Source organism: Capricornis sumatraensis, chromosome 20 (genome assembly GCF_032405125.1).
Source record: "Capricornis sumatraensis isolate serow.1 chromosome 20, serow.2, whole genome shotgun sequence".
NCBI classification, from domain to species: Eukaryota; Metazoa; Chordata; class Mammalia; order Artiodactyla; family Bovidae; genus Capricornis; species Capricornis sumatraensis.
In genome coordinates this window covers 52,334,342-52,354,407 of record NC_091088.1, presented here as the reverse complement: position 1 = coordinate 52,354,407, position 20,066 = coordinate 52,334,342, and the positions used below count along the sequence as shown (strand labels likewise).

The following is a 20,066-nucleotide window of genomic DNA, read 5'->3' as shown; positions in this document are numbered from 1 at the left end:
GCTAGTATCTATTAACAAATACAAAATCTTGTAAATCAAATACAGAATCTATGTTTGCCACTTCTGGATGTGTTTCTATTGATTTTTCTACTTAGTCATGTGTGTCTGCTTATAAAACGGATTTATTACCAGGGAGTATGAAAGTTACCCTCAATATCCTTGGTATTTTTACATTTCTATAAATATACTCAAGTTTTGTTCTGGAATATACTTATGATACTTGAGAACAGTTTGTTCAAGATTTGCTTTAAGCTCTGCTGGGTGGGACCAGGAAAGCCTTAGTCTAGTGCTAACTTGCCTCTCTACTGAGGCAATAGCTTTTTGAGTAATCTAACCAGTGCCCTGTGAATTATGAAGTTTACCATTCTTGCTCATGGGGACACAAACAATTCCTGACCCTGTCTGAGCTCGATTGCCTTTACTCTTAAGCATTTCTTTTGCTGGTCATAGGTGGTCTCCTTGATCCCCTGCAGTGATTAGAACTTGACAAAAAACTCTGCCCTGTAAACTTTAGCCATCACTGCCTCCCTGGACTCTCAGGTCCATCTTTTCTACTTAAGGGGGTTACAAAGTTTCTTTATATTACCCCTCCCAGTGCTGAGATGTGGAAATGCTCTCTAAGCAGTACACTGGGTCAAATGTATGGACCACATTTGTTTGTTTATACTTTGTTAGGCATGACCATTATGTTGTCTGGTGCCCAATGTCTGAAATCATGTATATCTCATATTTTATCTAGTGTTTTGTTATTTTAGGCCAGAAGGTAAATCCAGCCTGTATTATTCCCATTTTTGGCTGCAAACAATGTTAAAAAAAATTCTGTGCTTAAAAATTGCAAGAAAGCAGAGCTTCCATATACCATTGTCCCAATTTGCCTAATACTAACATTTTACATTACCATAGTATAATGATGGAAACCAGGATATTAACATTGGGCACAATACTATCAAAAAAATGACAGGCCTTGACTGGCTTCCATCAAGTGTTCTCCACTAATGTTCCAAAAATTGAATTCACAATCCTATGTTGTATTTTGTTCCCTTGCCTTTTATAACCTGGAAAGGTTATGAACTTTGGAGAACTGGGCAAATTATTTTACAAAAGGTTCTGCATTTTGGATCTGTCTGCAATTCTCTCATTATTAGGACATAGTTCTACATGTTTTGGTCTTCCCAGGTGGCACTAGTAGTAAAGAACCTGCCTGCCAATGCAGGAAACATAAGGACACAGTTCAATCCCTGGGTTGGGAAGATCCCTTGGAGGAGGGCATGGCAACCCACTCCAGTATTCTTGCTTGGAGAATCCCATGAACAAAGGAGCCTGGGGGCTATGGTCCACTGGGTCACAAAGAGTCGGACATGACTGAAGCAACTTAGCACATAGCACATGCATGTTTTGCTGAGAATACTACCCAAGTATTTGCCCTTCTTAGTGAATCACCTTGATGCCAGTGTCACTATTGGTGATTATTTGGGTAAAGGGGCTGTATGTAATGTTTTGTCTTTGTAATTAAATACTTGAGAGAGATATTATGAGATAATTCTAATATCCCATTTTCCCCTTATACTTTCACCTTCATATTTACCATCCATCAATGGATTTTTTTATATAATTATAAAATTATGGTGATTTTCTATTTTCCTCATTCCCTTTATAAAGTAGAATTCTTCATCATTAAATTGAACCAGAATTCCTTCTTTGGGGTAGTGAATTTCATGGTTCATGGCAGCAATAAACAGAATAGGTCAGGAACATCTCTTTGTATTTGAAGGGAAAAAAAAACAAAGCTTCCAAGTAGTGTAGGGAACATGTGGAAAGGATAAAGGAGGGAATGAAAAAAAAAAAAGAAAATGGAAACAAGTAAAGTTTTGTCAATTTGAGCACCATGAACAAGAATCAAAAACAACAGTTTACAACAATAATTATATTCTGGTTTATCAGATTAGCAGACTGTGAAGTGACAGAGCTCATAACAAAGTTCAAAGAAAAATATTAATGATATATGACCAAAATGTAGCTATAATTACAAATAAGGGAGACAATAAGAATGTTGTATTGATTTTTTAATTTATTCATTAGCGTTTCAAAAAATAAGTATCAAGACACATGTTTATTTTACTTGTCATTAATTTTAAGTCTGTATATAAGGTTTAGATAGCTCACTGTTTTAATTTGTTCAAGCAAGCAAAATATATTAAACCACATGAAGAATTGTGGGGTAAGTAGTTCTGGAGTACTACCCAAGAAGAGGGAAATTAATCAGCACTGATGGTAACTTAGAATAACCAGGTAGAGTAGGATAGAAGAGTAACTCACCAGTGTGGTAACATGATAGCTCAGTAAGTAGAGTGAGGTATTAATAACAATATTAATAATTATATTACAATTGAACTATTTCAAAGATATGAAATAGCAAGTATCCTAATAAGGGTAGTAACAGAGACTCATTCTTTTATTCTGTAGGACATAAACTACCTATCAGTTATATACTTTTATTAACTGCTAGCTTAAATAAAATACTAATAAGGAATATATAAGGGAAGCATAGCTCAATAATACCCAATTAGAAAACAGCTTACTTACTACATCATGCAAAACTGGGCAGGACATCAATCTCAAAAATTAGAATCTAATGAATGATAGTGATGTAAATATATGTAAATATAACAGGTAAATATTCTTATAAAAAATCTATTAACCAGTTTGGCTTTTGATCACTTTGATTAACAACCAGGTCCACTTTCCTAAGAAAGAGATGATGGGTGGTTAAGATTTGCAACCTTATTAGCTGTCTTATTTTCTTTTTCATTTTTTTTTCCTGAGTCAGCTGAGACTACTAAAATCAAAGGTCTACTGACAGTCCAACTGCCAACCACACAGTAAGACAACACTGAGTGGGAATAACAGGGAAAATTATAATTATAAAACCCAATAAAAGCCATGCAATAGTAGTGTTTATAAACCCTCTTTATTTAAGTTTAGTGATCAATTTATAATCCTTGCAATAGCTATAAAGTTTCCCCTCCATTTAAAGCTACTAAGAGACTGTTAAGATTGGGTTAGAATATTTTATGAAATATTTAAAATGCCATTTCATTTGGATCCTGACTGGTACTGCCTAGAGGTGAAAAGGTTCCTTAAAGGAATTATGTTGCAGGAGGTATTTAGGGAAATCTGTTGTGTCAAAACAACATAGAAACTCAAAAAGAACTCAAACATTTGATGATAATGGAAAGTTTAAACATCTACCATTAAAACAAAATCAATAGAAAATAAATCTACACAAACACCTTGCAGGACCACAATACTTTAAAACCACATAGTATCTGAGAGTTCTGGCTCTTTGGAGAAGATAAGTATACCATATATAACAAGCAAAAAATTAGAATGCAAAAGATATATCTGAGCAATATTACAGAACAGTAAGCCAAAAACAATAAATAGCCAAAAAAAAAAAAAAAACACAAGCACCAAAAGTAACTATAAGCAAAACATCCATGGATAAACTCATATGAAAATAACTCAAATAATTGATAATTAGGAGAATACATTTCTCACACATTTAAAAAATGGATTAACAGGGACCATCCTATGTGAATGGATATTCAGAATGTTGATTGATATAAAAGAAATATTTGGCAATATTGAACAAAGCTGAAAGTATTTATCACTTATGAATGAACAATTCTGCTTCTAAAATGGCCATAAATTCTGAAAACAGTTTTAAAAGAGTGAGTCTTGTCAATAAATACACAGGTTTTTTTCAGTGAAACTCAGAAACAAACAGGCTTTATACATGTCTTTCATTCAAAAGACTCCTCCCTAGTATAACTTGTTCAGTATCAAGTAAGGTGCCTGCTCATACTAAAAGCATTACCACATTCCTTACATTCATAGGGTTTCTTACCATTGTGAGCTCTCTGATGTTTTGTAAAGGATGAGCTGTGTCTAAAGGCCTTCCCACATGCTTTACATTCATAAGGTTTCTCTCCAGTATGAATTCTCTGATGTTCAGTAAGGGCTGAACTGTGTCTAAAAGCCTTCTCACATACCTTACATTCATATGGTTTCTCACCACTATGAATTCTTTGATGTTGAATAAGAGCTGAAGTAAGTCTAAAGAACTTCCCACACTCTTTACATTCATAAGGTTTCTGACCACTGTGAATTCTCTGATGTCGAGTAAGTTCACTACCTACTCCAAAAGCTTTCCCACATTCCTTACATTTATATGGTTTCTCGCCAGTATGAATTCTCTGATGTCTGGTCAGGGATGAACTATTTCTAAAGACCTTTCCACATGCCTTGCATTCATAGGGTTTCTTACCAGTATGAATTCTTTGATGTCGAGCAAGTTCTCTACAGACTCCAAAAGTCTTCCCACATTGTTTACATGCATAAGGTTTTTCACCAGTATGAATTCTCTGATGTTCAATAAGCTGTGAACTAATTCTAAAGACCTTCTCACATTGAATACATTTGTATGGTTTCTCACCAGTATGAATTCTCTGATGTTCGGTTAGCTGTGAATGAAATCGAAAATCCTTGCCACATTCCATACATTTGTAAGGTTTCTCATCAGTATGGATTTTCTGATGTCTAGTAAGTTGTGCATGCACTCTAAAAGATTTCCCACAGAAAGTGCATTCATAGGGTTTCTTACAATCCTGAATTCTTTGAAATGAAGTGATTTCTTCAATTCTTCTAAAAGTCCTTCCATATTCCTTACATTTATAGCACTTCTGATTATCACGGTGTACACTAAGGGCTTCATAAAAACTAAATACGTTTCCACATCCCATACATTTACAAGGTTTCACACCAGTATGAATATTCAGTTGTAGGGTATGGGGTTCATCTACTCCAAAGGTTTCCCAATATTTACTACATTCAGAGGTTTTTTTACTACTATGTATTTTCTCATATTCATCAATGCTTAATGCACAACTAAGGACCTTCCCATACTGCTTATATTTCAAGGGCTTCTTGCTATCATGAAATCTCTGATGTAATGTAAGAAATGTGTGATTTCTGTAACTGGGCACCTTTTCAGAGATGATTTCTATTTGACTGAAACATCCCACTTCAGGTCTTTGTACTTCAATCTTCCTTTGGCTTTGCCAATCATTTCTAAAAATGGAGTTCTGAAGGCCAACTAATGTACTGTTTTCTATTACTTCCCACTGAGAATTATTTTTTTCAAGAATGTTCTTCTCTACAGATAAAGTCTTTGTGTCGTACTTGGATTCCAAGTCTGAAAGAAAGGGAAAAAAAATTTCTTTTTTCATGTGTCACAAAAATAAAAGTTATAAAATGCACAGTAGAAGAACTGAAAATATTTCACAGCATAAATGAATGATTAAAATAGTTATAAAGTTGGAAGAAAGGTAAAGAGAGCTCAGAGAAGGATACGAGCATAACATAAGGATGTGAAGTCTGTGATAAGAGATATGGATTGGCAGTGGGTCTGAAATTTTGGTGTTGGATTATCACCTAGTAAGCTTGTCAAACACTGATGTGCATGAACTAATCCATAATCCAGATAAACTGAATCAACATTTACAAATGTGGAATTTAGTTATCGGCTATCTTGTAGAGATACTGTGAATACAGATGAAAATTTGATAATCTATACATTCTAACAGTTTTCTGAGATTTTTCTTTTTTCTTTTATAATACCATCCCAATACTTTACCATGGATAACAAGGTTCTGCTTATAAGACAGTACTTTAATCCATTATCCCCTTTCACCTAATCTTTTTTCATCTCCTACTTCAAACCACATTTCCTATCATTTAGAGATACCTACAAGATGTTTCATTTCTCAGAAATGGACTCCTTATATACCATCTCCTTTTCATTGTCCAGGTCTAAAAGTTAATACCCTCAGAAATGATGTACTACTAGCTGACTCTAAGCTCATATATCCATCTCTATTCCAATATCTAGTTCCTTGCCCTCATACCCATTTTTTTTTCAATTTTGTATTCTGAAATTTTCTCTGTTGTCATACTATTTATTTCCTTATTCCTTAAACTTCAAAAAGACAAAATCATTATTTTATGTGCCACTGAATATCAAGGCTCAAGGTCATAGTAGTTGACAGTTACAAGAAAAGTAAATCACTGGTTGAAAGGAATCGAAGAATAAAAGCAAATATTACAAATATGTCACTGGAGAATACAGCTATCAAAGTAACTATAAGAATAATGCAATAGTTACAGCATGCCTCCATGCTTTTAAAAATATCACACAACACTACAGTGATTTTATATACACAAATTTATATACATATGAAATTTCTAATAATAGTAAGATATATGTATATATATATAATAGTGTTTATAAATGATTGTTTTCTAATTGTCTCTCTACTTACACATATTGTCTCCATCATTGCTATTAATTTCCTCCTATGCATACTCATGAGTTTCTTTATCCAATATATCAATAAAGATGATATTTTATTTACTTCTCTTCAGTAGTACTGTCACTATTATTCATCTATCTTACTGAAATCCTAGTTTATATTTACATGTTTTCCTTCATGCTCTTTCCCAAATACTCCATTTTCTTATACTCAAAGCTAACCATTGCTATATTTCCCCCAAAATATCAGTGTTTTATATATTATAATAGGTATATACCATATTTTAAGGCTTATGCAGTTCTGAGTAAAGCTGTGGCTGAAATGCTATGTAAAAGTGGAGGTAGGAGGTGGGAAAAAAGGGAGGTGGAGGTGGGAAATAGTATAAGGCACTTTGTAACAAACAATCTGTTGGACCTAGCTAGAGAATGGCAATCAATGAGGGAACAACCTGAGGAAAATCCAAAGCAACTGATATACATTGTATGATAAAGAACAAAAATAATTTCCTGTGACTGAATTATGTTATGTATAATTAAGGTGAAATAATGCAAACATCTTATTTGACTGTGACAATAAAATCATAAATGAATGCCTTATCAGTAAATTAAAAGTACTTCCTTTTAGAAATGAAGAAGCTTTCTATCAAACACCTGTTCAGTTGTTGTGGAAACGTATTGAAATTTCTGAGAACAGTGGCACTGAAAATATTACATATTGAAAATCCATGAAACAACATTAGTCACAAAGAAAGGATTTAAATGTTTATATTAATAAAAATGAAAGATTGAAAATAACCAATGCATACATCCCATTCAAGAAGATAGAGAGAACAAAGTGACCTAAAGAAAATGTGAGGGGAGAATTGAATAAATACAGAATCAGGAAGTGATGAGCTAGAATATGTAAAGAGTATAATTAAGAAATATAAAATGTAAATGACAAAGAAGGGAAAGAACCATCACAGAGGGTATTTTTTTAAATGATATAAGATTCCTCTGCTAATCAATTTGAAAATGTTGACATAAATTATTTTGTAGGTAAATAGTGAAAACCCTAGATGCCATAAAAGTTGGGGGGAAAAAAAGAACAATTTGCTATAAAGAGATAAAATTGTCAAAGACTTACCTCCCGTGAAACAAAAAATCATAAGCATGCCTATTGCCTGAATTGTGGCAGTAAGCCAGGTAATGAGCCAGGGCTCCTAAAATAAAGATCTGAGCCATAACCTGGAGCATGGAAGGTAGAAGATATGTCCTTGACGGTTGTGACAGAAGCAAGAATGTTATAATATTAATGAGTCATGACAAAAGACACAAAAATTATCTGAAGGAGACCACCATTTTGACAATGCAAGAATCAAAAAAGGGGGAAAAATACTTTGTGTACTAAAATATGTTAAGTAAACAACTACATAAAATTTATAGCTAGTATTTTTAAAGAAGAAGCAAAACACATAAAACATGGAAGACCAGAAGAACTCACTTTTAACCAATTGAGGTGTATGGTTTAGGATAGGGAAGATAGAGAGTGAGCCTAGGAAAACTTCAGAAAGCAATAATATATTTGAGAAATAAAGAATCAAGTCAATGGTACACAAAAATCCATAAGGAATTCCTTAGTATTTATATAGCTAGGTATCAACAATCAAAGGCTGTGATGGGCTAAAGTATACTAAACTAATAAAAATCAACAAATCCATAATGACGCATAAAGAAGAGGTCAGTCAAATGGAGTTTCCCCAAAACATCACAGGGGCTTGCCTCCTCTTGGACAGGCTAGGCTTTTTATTCTGGTGATGACTTTCCTTGTTTCATCAAGTCTTTACTCTCCTGGCTCCTTTTACTTGTCACATCCCACACAACCCTCCAGAGCAACTTTCTTTCCATCAATAAGGTAGTTACAACCCGCTTAGAAATGGAACACCCTGCTTACAAGACAGAAATGTAACATAATAAAACCTGCTTCTGACACTAATTAGCCATGTAACCTTGGAGAGGTAGCCTAAATATTCGTTTTAGCAATCTCTTCAAAGAAAAATAATGCAAGTAGTATTTATGTCATAGGGTTGCAGAATTAGGTAACTCAGTATATTAAAAGGGCTTAAAACAGGGCCTGGTACAAGGCAAGAACTACATGAGCTGAGAGGAAAACAAGTAGCTTTCTAAAACATTAAGAGGTCCTTGCTAGAATTCTGACTTAATGTTAAATGCAAAGTTCTTTAACCTCATAGAAGGTGTAAGACGATACTTGTATCAGGCAATGAATATGAATTCTGTTTGCCAGTCTAACAACATAAGTTACACATATTCTTTTGATAATCATATCAAATCAAGACAGTATGTTAGCTGTTCTCCCAGAAGTGGGTAAGGAAATAATATAAAGAATTTAAAGCAATTCTGGGCTCAAACAAAATACAATAGATACCTTAAAGGATATACTCTATGTATCCTGTAATCATCTAGCTCTCTGGGTATCAAGGAAGGCAGAAATTATATGAAGAAACTAAAAAGGGAATTCATACAAATTATATGAAGAATGATGAAGGTTCTAAAAGGAGCTGTCATCTCCAAAACCATGCTCAATCCATACATTTGGAAACTTGGAGAAGAAATTCATCTAGTGTCTTAAAAAATAGCATTGAGTTAACTGAATGTCAACTGATAGTCTATAGAACATATTCTAAATTATGTGAACAGCCAAATTTACCCAATGAGACCAAGTTGCTGTAATTTTCCATCATCACATCCCAGTACAAGTCCCTCTGAACAGAATCCAGATATTCCCACTCCTCCTGAGAGAAGCTGATGACCACATCCCTGAATGTCACCAATTCCTAAAAGAAACCACATGTTACACGTAAAATTGAAGGAAACATTTTTGACTAAAAGATAAAAAAGAACCTATTATATATAGAATGGATAAACAACAAGGGCCTACTGTATAGCACAGGGAACTATTAATATCCTGTAATAAACCATAATGAAAATATGAAAAAGAATATATATTTGTATAACTGAATCACTTTGCTGTATAGCAGAAATTAACACAACATTGTAAATGAACATTGTATGTCACATGCCTGTGGCATGAATTATCAATGATAATGAATTTTCTACATCCTTGTTCCTCAGTACAGGAAAAATATATAGCTTAGAAAATAGGGTATGAACAATATTTTAAAATTTCTTACAACCCCAAGTTCATCACTGTTAATCACCATTTCACATTATATAAGAATTATAACTTCTAATGAAAAATTATTTATTAAGTGGTTTTTAGTGGCTGCAGAGTAGTATGCTTCGTGAAAATATATCTGCTTTAATTATATTTAGACATAGGTTGGATAAGCTCTTCTCCAATTCTGAAATCAATAATATCTACTGTTTATGTCTGAGACTAGTCAACATCAAATCCAATCTACCTGGAAAATCAGGTCTGTTCAGAAGTGGAGTTTGCTCATATGTTAGTTATTAAATGGATCCATTTGCTTTTTTTCTCAAGAGTACGTAAAAGGATGGTAGATGCCTCCCTCTGGGGATTCCATTTCTACCCTATAACTGCTCTGAACAAAAAATCTACACATAGGAATACTGAACATTATTTGGAAAAGAGATAGGCACATTGAAGGTACAGTGTACTGTTTGACTCCAACTTTCACTAGAAAGTGAAAATGGGGATTTTTCATGAGGATGTGGGGGGTAGGCTCTTAAAGCTGTTTTCTCGGAAGATTCAGATAAATGAAATGTTCACAAAGGAGAGAAACAGCAACTTACATGGTCCATGCTTAGAACTGTAAAGAATTGATCGAGGAATTCCACTTCTGGTATGACAGCATGAAGAGTTCTATGGAGATTGTCCCCATTAAAACTGGTGAAAATTATATATAAAAATGAAGCAAATGAAGAAACATTTGTTCAAGAAAATCTAGTAAAACTTACTAAGAACTGTAAAAGTCTGAAGTATCTGAACCTAATCTGTACCCTTCCTTATCCCTCCATCCTAGTGAGAAAAAGATTCTGTTCCAAACTAGTACAACTAAGGACACAAACTTCCTCACTCCTCCTCAATCCCTTCTCCCAGTCAGATAACTCTCTTCCTGGGAGGAGTAGAACATCGGCATTTCTCATTTGCCCCCAGCTACCTTTGCTCAGGCAAATGCAACTAAGTGATGCAACTGCCTAGCAGCCAGATAAGAACTGTAGGCTGTACCCTGGGTGCGGCACTGCTGAGAATACTGGGGTTCCAATCATCATTGCCTTGGCTCATGGGGTAGGAATTCCATGCCAAGAGAGGGAAGCTGAGACCTAAGACTACTGAGCAACCCCCTCCATATCCCTCTCCATTTGCAATGGAGTGTGGAGAAGTTCAAGGGTAAGGACATTCTCAAAAACAGTGGAAATTTTAGTAAAAAGCTATGGGGGTTAGTGAAAGGCTATAAAGATCGAAAAATTCATTGGAAAAAAATTCATTGGACATAAATGCTAAACTGTAGGCAGGCTAGTTTGTCAGAAGGGATCAGAGAAAGATATTTAGGGAGCCCTTCTTATTGTCAGAACAAATCTCAAATACTGACTTGATTTCCTTAGTCTGTGAAGCAGTGTATCTCCAGAGCATTACTGAAAATAATACTGCCATCAGTCACAATTAGGGAATCCTAACAGCTTGGTGTGGTCAGGTAAAGAGACATTCAAAGAGCCTTGTCAAAACCACTGTCATCCAAGGGTGACTGTATAATAATCAAGTCTATATCCCAAGGAGCAATATTAGAGAGTGACACTATAGGGGAGATAGATTTCACTTAATTAGTTTCAGTTCAGTTCAGTCACTCAGTCATGTCCGACTCTTTGCGACCCCATGAATCGCAGCACGCCAGGCCTCCCTGTCCATCACCAACTCCCGGAGTTCACTCAGACTCATGTCCATCGAGTCAGTGATGCCATCCAACCATTTCATCCTCTGTCGTCCCCTTCTCCTCCTGCCCCCCATCCCTCCCAGCATCAGAGTCTTTTCCAATGAGTCAACTCTTCGCATGAGGTGGCCAAAGTACTGGAGTTTCAGCTTTAGCATCATTCCTTCCAAAGAAATCCCAGGGCTGATCTTCAGAATGGACTGGTTGGATCTCCTTGCAGTCCAAGGGACTCTCAAGAGTCTTCTCCAACACCACAGTTCAAAAGCATCAATTCCTCAGCGCTCAGCTTTCTGCACAGTCGAACTCACATCTATACATGACCACTGGACAAACCATAGCCTTGACTAGATGGACCTTTGTCGGCAAAGTAATGTCTCTGCTTTTGAGTATGCTGTCTAGGTTGGTCATAACTTTCCTTCCAAGGAGTAAGCGTCTTTTAATTTCATGGCTGCAGTCACCATCTGCAGTGATTTTGGAGCCCAGAAAAATAGAGTCTGACATTGTTTCCACTGTTTCCCCATCTATAAAAAAGCTATTTCTACATAAAAGATTTAACAGAGTTGGAGATAAGCTTTCCTTTTGTTTAGGAACATAATGAGCACAAAAGATCTTCAAAATGGGTGGGAACATGAAGGAAATTTGTGACTGAAATAAATTACTTCTACAAACTTGTGAACATCCTTTTATCACACCAATGCAACAGGATACATTCACTATACACATACTTGAATTAACAAAATTAAAGATGGTAGTAGTGTTTTCAGACTAAATAAGAAAATGTATGTAAAAGAGGCAGAAATGTATTTGGTACAGCATATGTGCTTATTGTGCTGTGTGCTCAGCGTGTCTGATTCTGTGACCCCGAGGACTGTAGCCTGCTAGGGTTCTCTGTCCATGGAATTCTCCAGGCAAGAATACTGGCATGGGTTGCCATTCCCTTCTGCAGGGATATATTTATTATATATGGCTTAATTTTTTAACTTTATTATTCAAAAACTAATATCATTTTAGCTATATAAGATTGATTATAAATGCAATCTTAGTAAAACAGATTCATATACAGTATTAACAATTAGGAGTGTTCTTTTTCCTATGTAAAAAGTTTGTCTTGTCTGCATGGTATTATATCTCATTTATGTAATGTGATTAACTTAGTTTTTACGATTATATACAATTATATAAATCCATGAAGTTACAGATATTCTGCAAACAAAACCAAACATACCAAAAAAAAGTTAGGAATTATATAGAATAATTTTGAACATAATTTCAACAGATTTGTGGTCCTTTATGAGTACCTCAGCTTTCTTCACAGTCCAACTCTCACATCCATACATGACCACTGGAAAAACCACTGGAGAAAATGGAATTAAATTGCCTTAAGAATTTCTATTATGGATATTTGCACAAATCTGGCTATTAAAAATTCCTTCTAAGTCCTCTTAAAATTAACTTTATATTTTCATTACTCTTTAGTTAAGATATTTATGAGGAATATTTAGAATCTCCGCATAAGAGCAACTTTTTTTTCTTGAGAATTTAATTAAGTACAAGGTATTTAGTAAGTGCTCTAGAGCTATGCCCAGATTAATGTTTTCAATCTTCATAAAATCCATAAGGCACTGATGTGATTATTATGAACATTTTATAACAAGAAATTACAAAATAGAGAGCCTAATAACAATTTCCTTGGAAAGAAAGTTATGACCAACCTAGACAGCATATTAAAAAGCAGAGACATTACTTTGTCAACAAAGGTCCATCTAGTCAAGGCTATGGTTTTTCCTGTGGTCATGTATGGATGTGACAGTTGGACTGTGAAGAAAGCTGAGGGCTGAAGAATTGATGGTTTTGAACTGTGGTGTTTGAGAAGATTCTTGAGAGTCCCTTGGACTGCAAGGAAGTCCAACCAGTCCATCCTAAAGGAGATCAGTCCTGGGTGTTCATTGGAAGGACTGATGTTTAAGCTGAAACTCCAATACTTTGGCCACCTGATGTGAAGAGCTGACATTGGAAAAGACCCTGATGCTGGGAAAGATTGAGGGCAAGAGGAGAAGGGGACGACAGAGGATGAGATGGTTGGATGGCGTCACCGACTCAATGGACTTAGGTTTGGGTAGACTCCAGGAATTGGTGATGGACAGGGAGGCCTGGTGAGCTGCGGTTCATGGGGTCGCAAAGAGTTGACACAACTGAGAGACTGAACTGAACTGAATAACTATTGACCTCCTTGAAATATGGTGAATTTGAACAAGCAACAGAATTTTAAATTTAGTTTTAATTAAAATAGAAAAGCAATATAAAATGTTTTTCAGTTAAACACAATTTTATTGTTTTGATGTGAGTATATTTCACCTTGAGCTTCCCAGGTGGCATTTCTGGTGAAGAACTCACCTGCCAGTGCAGGAGACCTAGGAGACGTGGGCTTGATCCCGGGTTGGGAAAATCCTCTGGAGGAAGGCATGGCAACCCACTCCAGTATTCTTGCCTGGAGAATCCCATGGACAGAGGAGCCTGGCGGGCTATGGTCCATATGGTCCCAAAGAGTCAGACACGACTGAAGCAACTTAACATGCATGCACGCATACTTCACCTTAACCATTGAAAATTTAGTATCCAAATTGAGACGTGCTGTAACAATGAAATATGCACCAGATTTTGAAAACTTAGTAGGAAGCTATGAGTATAAAAATCTTCAATTTATTTATGTCATTTTATGTTGAAATAATATTTTAGATATATTGGTTCAAATGAGCTGCATTATCAAAATTAATTTCAACTGTTTCCTCCTACTTTTTAAAATGTGTTCAATAGAAATTATACAATTACATAAGCGGCTTTTGTTATATTTCCACTAGTGTTGCTTTAGACTCAAATACCACTATACCACACTGCCTATCACAATCTACACCGAGAGATGGTCTGAAACTAAGTCTACTGCCAAATCTCAAACAAGACTTGGTTATCACCACTCAACACTCCCCATGGATTTTCTGGAAAAACTCCCTGCCCTTGTACACACATACTTCTCTTCACAAAACTCCAATCATATACCCACTTCTAAATGTCAAAGTCAACTTTTTCACTTACTGATTGAAGTCAAACCACGTCCTACTTGCTGTATTTGGAAATCAAAGGTATCTGCTATGTTATTATACCTAGCCACAGATCTCTTCTAAAATAAGCCCTTCATTTATCCTCCACGAGTTCTATTTCTGTGCCTTCCTTTCCAAAGAAGAGCACACGGGATTACTGAATGATTTACCCAATGGGTATGGGAATATTAACTGGAAAGGTAAAGGGTGCTTGGAAAAAGATAAGGCATCCATCTCTCTGGCCCTGTTACTAATTGGGAAGGGGAGGCCTAGAACCAGGAAAGTGGATAAGTCACAATTAGGGAAACAGGAGAAGGAAAGCAATACTCTGTAAAACAAAAGTGTACGATAACAAAAAGCAAACACAAACTGACCTTGTATGGGCTATTAAATAAGTAGCAACACTCTCCACCTCAGAAACTGCAGAACTACAGGACCAAGAAGAAGGACTTGTGAAACTCTAGACTGGCTAAAAGTTGTGATGAACACATAGTCCACCAACAGACATGACCCATTACCCACCACAAATACAACCAGATGGAAATGGGAAATTAGAATACTGCTGACTTTTGCCAGTATCAGAGAAAAAGGTAAGCGCCACCTATGCCCAAAGCTGGAATCTAAGTTCACAGCAGTTTCTGGAGGGCACAGGACAGGGAATGTTGTGGTTCTGAAATGTGCAAATGGCCTCCATAATGCATCCAAGAAAGTTTAACCCAGGAAGGGATGATACACCTGTGTCCCTCTCCCCCTTCAAGTCTTCTCCGAAACCTGTGTTGAAAACAGATGCGAGCCTAAATTCTAATCCCATGATTTCAGACATAATTTTCTACTGGGAACTTTCATTATAAGAATGAAATTCATGACTTTCACTCTAGTGAGCTTTTCTTCACAGCTAGATCCAATTAGCTATATGGTGTGAGGACAGAAGAGAATCCAAGGAAACAGTCCAAGAAATCATGAAACCTACTATTATACCCTGGGTGGGCAACATTCACTTCACCGATGTCCTCTCTGTGTTAAGCATTAGTCTGGGTACTCGGACGTGCTGATACAGCTTACACACACACACACGTGTTAAAAAAAATTCACACATTCCTAGTGCACTGGAAAAAAACCTCAAAATTTCAACAAGCTAATCGAAAAAACAAACTCCATTTTCTTGACAGTCACAACAGAGATGGTATCGGACCACGTGGTCACAATGTCAGTCACACACCCTCGTTGCCTTGGTGATGTGAACCACGGTCACACAGTAGGCTCTGCCCCCACGGACAGTGCCACGAACCCAATCAGATACCAGTCATGCCACCCCAGGACCCCAACAAACACTAGCTCTCATTGGCTCGCTGGCTCTCACACACGCACAAGCGAGAACACCACAAAGACGCAGTCACGAACAGTAGCACCCGCAACCATGGTCGTCCTCCGCTCACGCAGACATAGGCTCCTGGCTCCACAGGCCCCATTCGTCCTCCTCGAGCTTGACCCCAGCCTCCCCGATCACCGCCAGCCTCTCCTGCAGACTGACCAGGTTCACCTGAACTCACCAGGCATAACCCAATACCATCACGACACAAGAAGGGGAGCCAAAGGTCGAAGTTCATTCGAGGCTCTGGGACCTGTGGGAAACGTAGTCCAACACAGAGAACGCCCAGACCTCCGAGCAGAGCGTGAAGCCCACCAGCAGCTGAGGCCCCTCCGAGCCTCGCGACTCCCGGGAATTCCAGGATGTGCTGATCGCTCGCCGATGGCAAGGAGTTGCAGCTGGCGGTCCTTTCAGACGCCAAAGAGCCAGGTGATGATGCTCTTCTGTTAGCTAGGCGAGGTCGTAGAAGGAAGGAAAGCCCAAGCCGAGGAAATAATTGCAAACCTGGGCCGGGGAGGACAGTAAAGGGAACCGGAAACTCGGGGCTGGCAGAGGAAGCAAACGAAAAAAGCCTGGCTCTGGTAGGGCCCGGTAAGAATCAGAAGCCCCGGGCAGAGGGACTCAGGATCCCGGCTGAAAAGGGCCGGGGAGGGAATCGTGAATCCATGCCAGGGAGGCCAGACTAAGAAGGGCTGAAGCCGTGCGGAGGGAGTTCGGGCAGGAGAGGGCACGGGCGAGAACTTCACTTAGACCGGCGTGACCCCAGGTCGTGAACCAGAGGACCAAGGATTTTGTTGTTTTTGTCAGGTTTGCCCCTTGAGAACGCCTCAACACCCAAATCAGCACTTAGCAGACACTCAGTGTACTGAGTGTACGCCCGCCCTCGTGAGTGTTTTATATCATCACTGCTTCAACTTCCATTCCCTGGTGTCCTTTTCCAGTCAGTCTCACAGGGAGACAGCCGTGGTTCTGATATGTGTCGTCTTAATTTAGCTCTGTCAGTTCTCCAATTCTAATTGTCTCCTTTAGCTCATCTTTGTTCTTTAAGATTTATGAATGTTGTGTTCATCTTTTTTTTCCTTCCGGACAGCATTCCAATGTGCACATGTGGCACAATTTGTTTTTTCATTTTTCTCTTTATGAGCGGTAGGTGTATTTCCAGGTTTTATATATTATGATAACAATGGCATGTTTCCATTTCTCCTTGGGAAATACCTAGAGGGAAAAAATTCTGATAATAGATTAAGTTTATATTTAACTTTCTAAGAAGCTGACAAACCTTGTAGGATGATTAGGATTTGTATGGGAAACTATGTGACTATGTAGTAAGTGGTTTCTTAGTTTGATTTGGAATTCTGTGGAATTATGCGAAGGGCTCAGTGGAGTTAGGAATATCAGGTAGGATCCATGTTGTGGTTTTGTGCAGTGGGTGAGGTCATAGGAAACAATGTGCTGTACCAACTCATACTTATCATGATTCTTATGTGTTCATTATATGTTGACTGTGAAACTGGATCATAAGTGATATTAATGAATGAGAGACTCTGTGTGTCTAGTTAGATATGTGACATTTTGATTCTGCTTGCAGAATTATGACTGTTACTGATCAAGTAAAATAGCAGTATAAGATATATCCAAAGGAAATGAAAACAGGATATTAAAGAGATACCTGACTTCTTTCTTCACCACAGCAGTATTCACAATAGCCAAGATGTGGAAACAACCTAAGTTCCTCTCACTTTCTGCCATTAGAGTAGTATCCTCCGCATATCTGAGGTTGTTGATATTTCTCCCAGCAAGCTTGATTCCAGCTTGTGATTCATCCAGCCTGGCATTTGGCATGATTGTACTCTGCATATAAGTTAAATAAGCAGAGTGACAGTATACAGCCTTGTGGTACTCCTTTCCCAATTTCGAACTAGTCTGTTGTTCCCTGTCAGTTTTAATTGTTGCTTCTTGACCTGCATACAGGTTTCCCAGGAGAAAGGTATTCCCATCTCTTTTAAGAATTTTCCACAATTTGTTGTGATGCATACAGTCAAAGGCTTTAGAGTAGTCAATGAAGCAGAAGTAGATGTTTTTCTGGAATTACGTTGCTTTCTCCACGATCCAATGAATATTAGCCATTTGATCTCTGGTTCCTCTACCTTTTTAAAATCCAGCTTATACGTCTGGAAGTTCTTGGTTCACGTATCGCTGAAGTCTAGCTTGAAGGATTTTGAGTATAACCTTGCTAGCATGTGAAATGAGCTCAGTTGTATGGCAGTTTGAACATTCTTTGGCATTGCTATTCTTTGGGATTGAAACGAAAACTGACCTTTTCCAGTCCTATGACCACTGCTGAGTTTTCCAAATTTTCTGACATATCGATTGCAGTACTTTCACAGCATCATCTTTTAGGATTTTAAATAGCTCAGCTGGAATCCCATCACCTCCACTAGCTTTGTTCATAGTAATGCTTCCTAAGGCCCATGTTGTCTGGCTTTAGGTGAGTGACCACACCATCATGGTTATCCAGGTCATTAAGACCCCTTTTGTATAGTTCTTCTGTGTATTCTTGCCACCTCTTCTTAATCTCTTCTGTTTGTTAGGTCCTTACCATTTCTGTCCATTGTTGTGCCCATGCTTGCATGAAATGTTCCCTTGATATCTCCAATTTTCTTGAAGAGATCTCTAGTCTTTCCCATTCTACTGTTTTCCTCTGTTTCTTTGCACTGTTCATTTAAGAAGGCCTTCTGATTTCTCCTTGCTGTTCTCTAGAACTCTGCATACAGTTGGGTATATCCTTCCCTTTTGCTTCTTTTCTTTCCTCAGCTATTTGTAAGGCCTCCTCAGACAACCATTTTGTTTTCTTCTTGGTTTTAATTAATTAATTAATTTGGTGTGGCAGGTTTTAGTGGCAGCACACAGGATCTTTCAGTTGTGGAATATGGGATCTAAATTCCCTGACCAGGGATCAAACCTGGGCCCCCAACACTGGAAGCATGAAGTCTTAGCCACTGGATTACCGGGAAAGTCCCCCATTTTACCTTCTTCCATTTCTTTTTCTTTGGCATGGTTTTGATCACTGCCTCCTGTACAGTGTTATGAACAATGAGTGGATTTATCGATTCATCCTTTGTTAATCTTTGGTTTGTATTAATAGATCCAGAAGCTGTGATTAGGTACAAATTAATGACTACTGTATCTTCTTTTTAGGTTTAAACTTTTATCATTATAAAACATCCCCCCATATAAAATATCCCCCTTTATATCATTTATAAAACACTATAAAACAGTTATTTCTCGTAAGATGTTTTTTTTTTGGTCTGATCTTAATATAGAGACACTAACTTTCCACAAGTTAGTCTTTACATTATACCTCTTTCATATTTCAAGTTTTCTGTATCATTATACTTAATATATGTCAGCTGCTATAAGCAGACAGTTGATTTTGTACTTTTCATCCAGGCTGATAACAATTTTCTTTTTATTGGAATGTTTAATCCACTTCCATTACATTTAATTACTAATAATGTTGGGTATACTAACATTTGCTTTTATGTGTCCCCTCTTTGTTGAGGTACATGGGATCTACAGCTGCAGCATGTGAACTCTTAGTTGTGGGATGTTCCCTGACCACAGTATGAACCTGGGACCCCTGCTCTGGAAGCATGGAGTCTTAGCCATTAGACCAGCAGAGAAGCACCCCCTTTAAAAAAAAAAATTATTTTGGGTCTTAGTGGCAGCACATGGGTTCAATAGTTGTGGCACCCTGGCTTAGTTCCCTGCAGCATGTGGGATCTTAGTTCCCCGACCAGGGATCAAACCCACGTCCCCCACATTTTGAGGTGGATGCTTAACCACTGGACCACCAGGGAAGTCCCTATTTCTTTATACTTTTATTCTACCATTCTTACCTCCTGTTGTATTACTCAAATAGTTTCTCCATTAGTTTATACTGTTATACATTATTCTCTTAGTGGTTGTCATAAAGATTACAATATTATGCTTAACTTATTACAGTTAGAACTCTCATGCAGTGGGTATGAGAGCATAACACACTAGAAATACGTTCATCAGTGTCTATAAAACTAAACATAGATTTATTACATAACCCAGCGATCCTTTCCCAGGACATTTTCCCACAGCAAAAAAGAAAGCTTATGTTGACAAAACATAAGCATACAATACAGTAATGTTCATAGCAGTAATATCTCTTAAAGAAAAATTCGAAACAACTCAAATTTCCAACATCAGGAGAGATAAGTAATCTGTGCAACATCCTATAATAGAATATAAAGCAAAAAAAAGGTGCCTGCTACATGCATAATGGGTGAATC

General features: G+C 37.3%; 1 protein-coding gene across 1 annotated transcript in view; it reads right to left on the bottom strand.

Annotated features, from left to right (window-relative positions):
- The window catches only part of LOC138095962 (uncharacterized), a 406,275-nt gene that overhangs the window by 311,785 nt on the left and 74,424 nt on the right, over positions 1-20,066 (bottom strand). Inside the window, 1 exon segment of the mRNA XM_068991959.1 lies at positions 3,839-4,654. Coding sequence (XP_068848060.1) covers positions 3,839-4,654 — 816 coding nt within the window.